Source organism: Papaver somniferum, chromosome 10 (assembly GCF_003573695.1).
Source record: "Papaver somniferum cultivar HN1 chromosome 10, ASM357369v1, whole genome shotgun sequence".
Taxonomy (NCBI): domain Eukaryota; kingdom Viridiplantae; phylum Streptophyta; class Magnoliopsida; order Ranunculales; family Papaveraceae; genus Papaver; species Papaver somniferum.
Genome location: NC_039367.1, coordinates 119,270,979 through 119,281,969, shown reverse-complemented (window position 1 = coordinate 119,281,969; position 10,991 = coordinate 119,270,979). Strand labels below are relative to the sequence as shown.

The 10,991-nt window shown below is 35.9% G+C and overlaps 1 protein-coding gene across 1 annotated transcript; it reads right to left on the bottom strand.

Annotated features, from left to right (window-relative positions):
• Positions 1 to 1,162: 1,162 nt before the first annotated feature.
• Positions 1,163 to 6,058, bottom strand: LOC113318513 (probable sugar phosphate/phosphate translocator At3g17430). Its single transcript, XM_026566683.1, has 10 exons — positions 5,808 to 6,058; positions 4,549 to 4,854; positions 4,121 to 4,228; positions 3,504 to 3,535; positions 3,348 to 3,398; positions 2,827 to 2,888; positions 2,468 to 2,729; positions 1,993 to 2,258; positions 1,800 to 1,894; positions 1,163 to 1,624 (listed from the first exon to the last, which is right to left on the bottom strand). The coding sequence occupies exons 2-10, from the start codon at positions 4,630 to 4,632 to the stop codon at positions 1,445 to 1,447; spliced, it is 1,140 nt and encodes a 379-aa protein (XP_026422468.1). The 5' UTR covers positions 4,633 to 4,854; positions 5,808 to 6,058; the 3' UTR covers positions 1,163 to 1,444.
• Positions 6,059 to 10,991: the final 4,933 nt, after the last annotated feature.

Sequence of the window (10,991 nt, the reverse complement as noted above, 5' to 3'; positions counted from 1 at the left end):
ATGAAGGGTTACAGCTACAGAAACTACTCAGAAACACGCGAGACATTTTGCATCTTGTGTCTCTCTGTGAGTATCACTGGGACTCCTAGAATGGTCACCAATAATCCTTCTAGCCGTAGGTAATCAATTGTCGGAATACATGCATCACATGAGAGAGTTGTTGAGAATTAGAGAGTAAATCCCCTATAAAATTGGGCCACCGGTGAGCACTTGAAAAAACAAAACCTGCCAAGACTTGCAGATGACTTCACTTCTAGTTTATAATAAAACTTATGCTACCAGCAGTTACTTCAATAAGAGACCCCGATACAGTAAGGAGTATGGTGCTGCTTCGCCTGGTTCAAATTCTTGTTCATTTATCATTTTCATTAGGAACAATTTGAAAGAAAGCCTTGTAATTAGTAAGGTGATTAATAATACCAGACAGTCTGAAGATGGATCCCGTTTCCGTCCAGGTAAAATCCAACTTCAGAGTCCCTGCTAAGCAATTCCAACTTGCAACATGGTGGCGTAGGGAGGGTGGTCCAGGGGGATATAGATTGTTATAATCCGATTTCATTTCAGGAAATAATAATACTTTCGAACACTCAGTGTACTCATTAATGTTCAATCAGATGGTTTTGTACAAAATGAAGTTGTTAGAGCAAGTTCAGATGGTTAGAGCAAGTTCAGTTGTTAGAGCAAGTTCAGATGGTTTTGTGCTATTTTTAATAGTGTTTCTTGTCTGCGCTATTCTGATTAGCATTTCCATGATTCTGATTAGTATTTCCATGGATTCCACGGACCCTTCCATCAATTCATGGGACCCTACTTGGATTTTATGTGGAAGACCCAACTTGGAAGCCACTAGACTTGACATTCCATGGTTTTTCCACAATTGGAATAGGTTGGATTCCACCATAAGACTTGCTCTTAGAATAATAGCGTTCTACAAGATATTACATGCTAGTCTAAGATATTACATGCTATTACATGTTCAATCAGATGGTTTAGTACACACATAAGATATTACATGCTAGTCCAAGTTGCAACTCGGTATAACAGGAACATGGGTTTTTAGAATAACAGCACGCTACTCAAAGTTTGCTCAAGACACCATCTTATAAGCGGGGTACTTACTACGAACCAATTCTCAAACAATCAATCAATTATAAGAAAGAAAGACGGAAGAAAAGAATTATACTTCCACTACAAAATGAAGTTGTTCTACAAGGAATATTATACCACCATTGTGAATTTCTGATATAAGCAAAATTTAACATGCTCTGCAAAGAATGATGTTTCTTCACAAAAGAAAAGCCCTGTTGACTACTACGCTACAGCTACGTTTTTCTAAACAGGAATTCAGTCCCTCTTCTCCTTCCTTTTTGCAAAAGGAAAAAGCCTCTACTGCTGAGAAAGTTCTTAGAAGAAAGAAAAAAATCACCAAACACACATTGAATCATCAAGCGGTATGACTAGTAACCTGGCTTCGACCAATGTGAGATAATGTTCGTGAAGATGGGATGAGAGGTGCTTCCTCATCCACCTTCGGATCAGAAGCAGATTCATTTCCTCCACCGCCATCGTCTTTAACACTATTGGGTATATACAGGTCAGATGATTTCTTATCTAACTTCCAATCCTGCATTAGTAATTATATTTAGAACTCAAGTGTTTAGACAGGAAACACGTTGCAGCATGAAGAAAATCTGGATGGAGTAACACTATCACAATAAAGCAATAGAAATAGCGCACACTAGTGAGGGGAAACAATATAAATTTCGGAATAGTAACATGTATTGAGGAGAAAAGCATACCTTAGCTGTTCTATCCACGACACTTTCAGATGGAAGTTGTAATCCACGCCCCTCCCTGACTTTCAAGTAATTGTACATGACAACACCAACTAGAGCTGAAAACAGAACACGGTGCCATCCAGATATACATTTAGAGTCATGTGTAACATTATAGAGGTATGTACTTTAAGGACTAAACGGTGAAGAGAAGTACCAATCGCATAGCCGATAATATTCAGCCCAGTAATTGTAGATTCAGGAAAGATAACTGTTGAAAGAGCAATCAATATCCAGTCCTTCAAAACACCAGCAACACGGATGGTGACTGCTCCAGTTCTACCAATCACTAAGAAAATTGAAAAGTTCAAAGCAAGAGCACTAAGAGCATTCGAGAAAAATATCCAGAAGTTGAATCGAATCTGGGAAACTTCCATTTCTGGTTGCTCCAGTAAATACCAAGGGATAAAGAGAAAAACAAAACTGCAGAGAAGAAGACATGGAAAAGCATGTCAGGGGGTGGGGGATACACTGTCTTCTTATACAAAATAATACTTCGAACCAACTAAGCTGCATTGACAAGGATATAGATACGGTGTCTTCTTATACAATATTATTCGCCCTAATGACACTTCCTAATTTACAAACTGCAAAATAGAAAATGAAGATGTCAAAGAAACAAATATATATACCTGCACGGTGCTATGTAATATAAGCTGGTGACAGGATTTAGTGTCAAGCCTTTTTTTTGGAGAAGAACTTGAGTTAAAACCAGCCTCAGAGCCTCAGCAAATATTCCTGTAACCTGGTATAGTGTACCAACTACATTAAAATGAATCTCCCCGTAAGAGGAAATTACAACGCCAACACTGATCAGCAACATGTTTGTGAACACGTCACACTTTAATTTGTCGGTACCACATATAACAGCCATGACAAATGTTGCCACAGGCACTGCAAATACCAAATTTAAGACAACAAGTTATTTTAGAAATTCTTCAAAGATACAGTATGGAACTTGCAAGACATAATGAACATAGCATCACCATACTTAAAGCCTTGAGCATCTGAATGAAGGCGACGGAAATATGCAGATAAGCAGTGTTACCAAACCTGTAAGAAGGAACACACACTTCAGGAGGAAAACAATGGAATAACCTGTTAGGAGCTACAGATCATTATTTAAGTGCCTTCTTTTCTAAACAAAAATTAAGAGGAGATTACTTGCTGTGAAAAGGTTATGCTGGGCAATAATACTTGACATTTAGCATTTAAATGGCTGCAAATAATTTCTAATATGCATGAACTGCCAAAGACTTGTTATTGGGCCAGTTTATGTACCAACACAAATTAAAAAGGTCTGAGTGTATCTTGGCAACCCCTAAAGACTAAGCAATATAGTGCTAAGCTTATTAAATACTACCTCCATCCCACAAAAAGTGGGCCTTTCATTTTTCGTGGGACGGAGGGAGCACACAGCACTAGACAAACACCAAGGCATAAAATATAAGAGACGCTAGACAAAAATATGAGCAGCTACCACGTGACAAATTAAATCAGAATTATGCTTACCAAAGGCTTGATGCAAAAAAAGCACTTATGGGAATCACACAAGTTGCATATCTGCATGACCACAAAATAAATATTTGAAGTTTTAAGAATCAAGAGAAAAAGTAACATGGAAAATGCTAAAAGCAGGAGACAGATATAAAAGTTTAAAAGGCATACATTTCAAATGTCATTTTAACAGGTGCTACAACCTGCAAAAAACAATAGCAACAAACAGTAAGATACAAAAAATATGTAATAGGATAAAAAAAATCTGAACCAAAATTATTTGTTATGTCCATCTTCCATGTAAATAAGCTATCAATAACTAAATATGAGCGAGTCATTTCGTACTGGGCGCTGTTGCATCATTTATAATTATTCTACAAGTTCGTAAACAACAACCATGTTTAGTGGTTCTTCTGGAGCCAGATAAGACAGTCAAAATAAAAGGGCCACACAGGACAACCAAACTGAACGACTAATAACATTTCAGCTACAAGCAACCCAGTTTGCAGGGCTTTCGGTGCTCTGAATTTAACATAACAAAGAGAGGGATTAGATTTTGATCCTGATTTACAGATTTTTTACAAGAAATTAATCTCTTCTAGACAAAATCACTACTCCATTTGGGAATTGATCACACAAGGTTTGGCCACTTCTACTGCTACATTCAATGGACGTGACTTTTAGCATAATTTAAGAGGACAACAAATTATGAAGTAGGAAAGAATAAAAATGAAGCACATATGTACATTCCTGAAAGAAAAATACCAATGGTAACTTGGAGAGTGTACCTTCAGAACGCGAACAAGAATAAATGCTACCAAGCCAGAAAATCCCATATGAATCATAGTCAATGTAATCGGGTACGGAAAATTGAAGTATTTAGGAGAAAGAACCCACTGCAAACGAATGAAAACAAATCATTTCAACTTCAGTGACAGGTTTATAGGAAGTATAAAATACATCATGAATCATTGCCAATTACAATCAACCCTATCTAGCAAAAAATAGTCAATATTAACATTGGAAGTAGAAACAATGGACTGTGCAAATACAGGTAAAGCAGAACCGAATGATGTAGTGCAATGATATTCTACTCAGATTAAATATTTGGAGAAGAGAATAATTATCCAGTAAAATTGGACAGTACTTTAAAGACACTATTAAATATGACTGTGTTACATGCACAAACATCAGAACTATGGCAAGGATACAGTACCTTGTTATACAAAATAACCCCCGAGGATAAAAATATGTATAGTAAAAGGTATAGATACGTCAACACAAGTGGTCTGCCTATCATCTTGTCTCGTATTCGTTTCTTTTAACTCTTAACTTGTCAAACCATCTGAGGAAAAAAAAAACTTTCTAGTTTCTAGTTGAAACCAGAAAAACCAAGATCGCAGTCATACTCCAGCACAGTCATCTAAACCCGAAAGGATATCCACATCCTTGAAAATTTGTCACCGGTATACTGATAGTTGGAAGGAAACAGTTCCACTTCCAAAATCCCAAAACTATGAAGCTGGAAAACATTGAGACAAATGAACAAAGTTAATTTTATGCCTAGAATAATATAAGCTATGCTATTTGTAAGATATATTAGTTTCGGTTGCCAACGAGCAACGTCTAATTGGGTCGCAAGAACCTCACAACCACCGTATCAGAAACAGACAAGATATACTTTCAACATAATGAACAAGTCATTCTCCAAAAATATAGAACAACAGTTGATGGAAGAATTAGGTCTGAATGCAACAAGAAAGCCAATCTGCAAGTCAGCACAAAACTACAAGGCCCATACATACAGATTACATACAAACAGTACGCAAGCACGAAACTGTAAACCAATACATACAGCTTACCTACACATGAAGTACAAAGTACAGTCATGTTGAGCGCAAAAAGGAACACGTGTTTTATGATGAGAAATTTTTCTCTTTAACTAAGAAACTAACCTAAAATCATCACTTTTACAACCTTATTTAACTTGGATAATCCTAATAACTATACGAAGACAATCATTCTTTAGCAAATCCTCCCTACCATGCATTTCAGTTCATAGTCAAGCCCAATAAAAACATTTAAAATGAATCAAATTCAATCACTCAATAGCAACATTCTTTTTCCAAGTCTAAAGATCACAAACAAGAAATAGTTATAGTTCAGGTTTCATTTCATTATTTCAATATCCATTCTCATGATTCCTTATCAAAACCATTAGAGAAACGAAAAAAAGAACGAATTCATAAAAAGAATCAACAACATTACAAGATCAGATCGAAAATATAATAAGCCAAGTCAAAAATCAAAGTGAAATAGACGTCTGATAGAACTCTAGAATCACCGACAATAAGATCCACATAAATACTTCAGATCAGGGTATACAATAATAGTAACCAGATCTTCAAATCACATAATGAGATCTAAATTCTACCAAATCAAGAAATGATAAAGAAATCGGAAAGAAAAACTCACAAGAGAATTGTAATAGATCCAAATTAAGTTTAACGGTAGTCTCTTTTCAGTAGATAAAGTTGCCGTGAATCTTGATTTTTCCGATAAAGATTGCCGGAATTTGAGATCTAATTTTGCAGAAACAGGAGGAAGTGGGAGTATTAGAGGGCTCCTGATTAAGAGGAGAGTGAAGAAGCTGTTGTGTTGTGTGTTAGACGGAGAGAGAAGAAGAAGAAAGAAAGAGTGTTGTGAGCGTCAACTGTAGTTCTACTTCTTCCACAAACCCATAAAAATCGTTTAACTATGAGCTATAGTATTTCTAGGAATTACTAGGTAGTACAGGAAACCCAGTACCGGTTACTCTCTAATCCACCCCTATAATAAAATTATCCGCTGGTCCAAAAACATGTTTTTAGACCAGAATATTTATTCCCTAGTTCAAAACGTGCGGATCACACAAGACAAGTTTTTCAAAAGTACCAAAAATACCCTTTCTGCAACTCCACGAACAAATCAAATTCAGTTTCTCTCTTTTTTTTTCATCTCAGATTGTTTCTCTTTGGTTTTCTCTGCTCCTGCGTTTTGATTCATCACAGTATCTGGTAGCGTCTTTCAATTAGGCTCATCACAGCTATTATCTCGTAAATCATCTGTGCTTCGAAATCAGATTCGAACAAGGTATTTATCTCGTAAATCATCTTCCTCTGTTGTTGTTCTTGGAATGTTGATGAATAATTAGGTTTATTCTGATCCGAATTCTATCAGAATAGTTGTCTATGATGTACATTGTTATCTTTCTTTTATGATTTCAGTTTTGTGATGATTTATATTGTTCAATTCAGTTTCCGTTCGATTTACATTGTGATTTTTGTGTGTTTCAATTAGGTATCTTAAAATCGAATTAGGTTAATCTCAGATTCGAACAATGTATGTTACTATAATCACCTTTTCTCTGCTGCTGTTCTGTCTTAGTTTCTTTGTAATCTGATATAGGTTTGTTATACTGTACTTTTTGATATAGGTTTGTTTTGTTAGATAGATCGTGTAGTAATTTTGTATTCTCTTTTTGATATAGCTGCAGTTCTTCTATTTATAGAAGATGAAACTCAAAACATATTGATATGTTGTAAAATATATTCTACATGTTACATACCAATACGTACTGCATATAGCCTGCAAATATATCTTACTAAAATACAGTAGATGCCAATACATATCAATATGTATAACGTATAGGAATTCAGAGACTTAGTTATTCTACATGTTACATACCAATACGTACTACATATAGCCTGCGCTCTTAGTATGTATCGTGCAATACAGTAGATGCCAATACATATCAATATGTATAACTTATATCCATTCAGATGCTTAGTTAATTTTTGGATCATTTACAGGGTTAACATGTCTGACGCTGCTCCCAAACCAGACTTCTCCATCTATTCTCATGTATACCATAAGCAATATCATTTTGCATATGAGGTTACATCGTTTTCAACTTTAGAGGATTTGAAATTTTGCATCTGTAATATGTGGAGCTGGTTGACTCCATCGACTATTCTGGTTAACTATTTCCAGAATCAAGCGATAGTTCCTATTCTTGCCGATGTAACACTCCAGGGCATCTCTGCATTACATTCTTCAAAGCAATCAGCTTTCTTTGATTTGCACGTGGATGTAATTTCAAATGGCGCGTCTAGGCGTATGGAAGTTGACAGTAATGCAGACTTAGTTGTCAGTGCAAAGAATAGTTATTTGAAAGCAGGTAAACAAGCGTCAAGAGTGTTTTTTTCAGATGGTTGGGATAAGATTTTTGATGATACAGATCAATTATTCTATGGTGGTGTTGATGTCGTACGTATAGCATGCCAAAAATACTGCATGAGAACTTACTTCCACTCTCATAAATATCATCTACCTTCTTTGCAGGATGGGAACGAGTAACAGGTCTGGTGGGTGTTGTTACCTGCTGCTTTTCGGGCTTTGAAGCGCGCTTTTTGTTCACTTTTACCATTTTTTGTTTCTGGCTTGGGCTAAACTGTTCCTGCATTTTTAATCAACATAAAAAAATATGTAAATATCTATATTGCATAAAACATAGTTACATCACCTAATCATTTTTGAAAGCATGTAGTGGTATATGATTGTATGGTATAGTGATTTCTAGTGCTACCATACTGATATACATATCAGTATGTAGTGATTTTTAGTGTAATATTAACTACACAAAATGAGATTTTTAGTACATATCATTCACCTGTGATGGAACCTCCAAAACATCTTGCGAGGGGACATCCAGAACATCTTGTGATGAAACATCCAAAGGATCTTGTGATGGAACCTCCAAAACATCTTGCGAGGGGACATCCAGAACATCTTGTGATGAAACATCCAAAGGATCTTGTGATGTAACCTCCAAATGACTTTTTGAACTGGTTGTAGGTATGTATTCTTGTTGCTTACCTGTAACTTCACCTGCATCTTTCGGTTCAATGGGTTCTTGTTGCTCAGTTGTTTCTTGTGGAATTTGTAAAGGCCGCAAATCTCTTCCAAACAGATTATCAAATTGTTCTCGTAAGTTAATACCAAAAAGACCATCGTTGTTATCTGGAAGGAGGTCTACAAACTCTTCGACATAAACACCAGTGCCAGAGTTTGCCATTTCTATAAAGTCTGGCATAGACAGCTTTTCAATGTGTTCCAAACTCGGCATCATAGTAAACAAAGGTACATCCAGCAAATGAAACTCTTCCGCCGCCAATCCGGCGTTATACTCTGGAAATTTCTGCGAATTAACTACAACTGAAGACTTCGTTTCTAGCATAGTTGTAAGCAACTCCTTTCTTGCTTCCTGCCTAACTTCAAGTTGATCAACCTGCAAAAATCAATTGAAACTGTCAACAAAAACCTACTTAGCTTGAGTTTTTGCTATGTCTACCACCACAAGAATGTACTGTTACATATAAATATGTTCCACTACAAGAATGTACTGTTACATATCAATATGTAATGGTAGATACCACTACATATTGATAAGTAACATATAGATATTGATATGTAACAGATAGATAGTGGTATACAAGAATGTACTGTTACATATCAATATGTAATGGTAGATACCACTACATATTGATATGTCACAGATAGATATTAATATGCTACTTACCTGTGTGTTTTCTTTCCCCTTTTTCTCTTGTATCTCTTTGACTTTTTCCTCCAAATTAGATTTAGCTCAATTTTTAACCTCAGAACGCGGAACTTCAACATCATGGAACTTCAATACTGAAGTTGTTGACAATTCAACCTCAGAGGTGGCATTAACATGAGTTTGATCTTTCGGTGTTGACAAACCAACTTCAGGAATGTTGACATTAGCATCTGTTTGATCTTCCGGAGAACCTTGCATTTCGTTCTCAACTATTTGGTCCACATTCAACTCTTCATTGGGGTTTCTTGGAGTAGGTGTACATCCCAAGCTAACATAATCTTCCTGGCTGGCTTCTCTCTGCAAAGGGAAAGCTTTCCGGTAAATATCATGCAACATGAACTCAAGCTTTGAAGCGTCAACCGATTCGCCCTCTTGCTGCATTGTGTTGAATTCACTCCATTTGGAAGATATTGTATTCCTCAAATCATCGTATTTAATCTTCCAATCTTTTCCCCCCAATATTGAGTCCTCTTCTTCTTTCTCTTCTTCCTTCTCTTCTTCCTCTTCTTCTTTCTCTTCTTCCGATTCGGAATTCTCATCTAAACAAAAAGCATCATCATTTGCTTCATGTTGAATCCTTCTTGAAATACGATTAAGGATTTGTCTTTCTTCGTGTGTTATCTCACCTTTGAAATCAACATGGAACTGGTACAAATCAAATAAATGTAAAAAAGCAACTACATATTAGATATTACCAAAAAAAAAACATGTCGTAGTTCTTTCTCTATTAGATACACAGGGAGAACTACATATTGATATGCTAATAACTACATATCAATATGTATCACCACAAATTGATATGCTAATAACTAATACATATTGATATGCTAATATGTAGTAGCATATTGATATGCTAATAACTACTACATATTGATATGCTAATAATTACATATCAATATGTCTAACTACGTGTACTTATCAATATATATTTTTATTATGACAAAATATGTACAGCAAGTTTACCTGATACTCAGAAAGATCAATATCCTTTAGGAACTCAGCACATATCTTTGTATGATTCCACCTAGCCACTCTTGGCACATACATTCCTGCAGGTTCTGTCACTATATCCTCGGGCGCCACCAAATGGGTGTGCTCCGCAAACCGTGGCTGCAAAATATTGATATGCAGTATTAGATATACTATCAAAATGTAGAAAACACATAAAACAAAAACATTTTGAAGTAAAATAAACAAATAAATAGATTCTTACCAACAAATAAATAGCACAACCATTTGTGTGTTCTACGGATTCCACGTTTTCATTCAGCTCTTTCTCTAAATGAGAATGGATGAGGTCAGGCCATGAAATATTCTTAGCCTTCTCAAGATTAAGAACGAAACCAATATATTTTTCAGTCAAAGCGTTTGCATCACTTGTAGCGAAAAATAATGAAGTGCACATATACAAGCAGATAAGCCTAACAAGATCTTCGGCATCTTCCTCGTCTTCCTCGTCTTCTTCAGAATCTTCATTTGATTGATCACCCACGCTTTGCAGAGACTCTTCATCAGACTTCTTCTTTTTCAGATTGATTGGTGTTCGTTTAAGGATATTCAAGATTGCCTTCACAATCATTGGCCTAGTCACTTTATCACCAGCTTTCATATCAGTAGGAAAAGTCCTTTTGAAAAATTTTGTTTCACGCCATCCACTTTTTTTATTGACTTGTGTAAGCCTATAATCAAGATATTCCCTATTTGGAATTCTCGGCATCCCATAAATAAGTGCCATTTCTTCTGGTGTGGATACTAGCTAATTCGGTTGGCCATGCCTTTTAAAGACAAATCTAAGCTTGTTTGGATCTTGACCCCTAACGTAACAGCGTAACATTTTCGTCATTGCATCTTCAATCTTCAACCAATGTTCCAACTCAAATCTTGTGTACCAGAACATTAGGAACAGGTTACCGAATGATGCTTCAGAAATCATCTTCAGCTGCAACTCACTCAACTCAAGGTTTTCAGTGGACTTCGCAATAGCCTTCTTAGTGGTC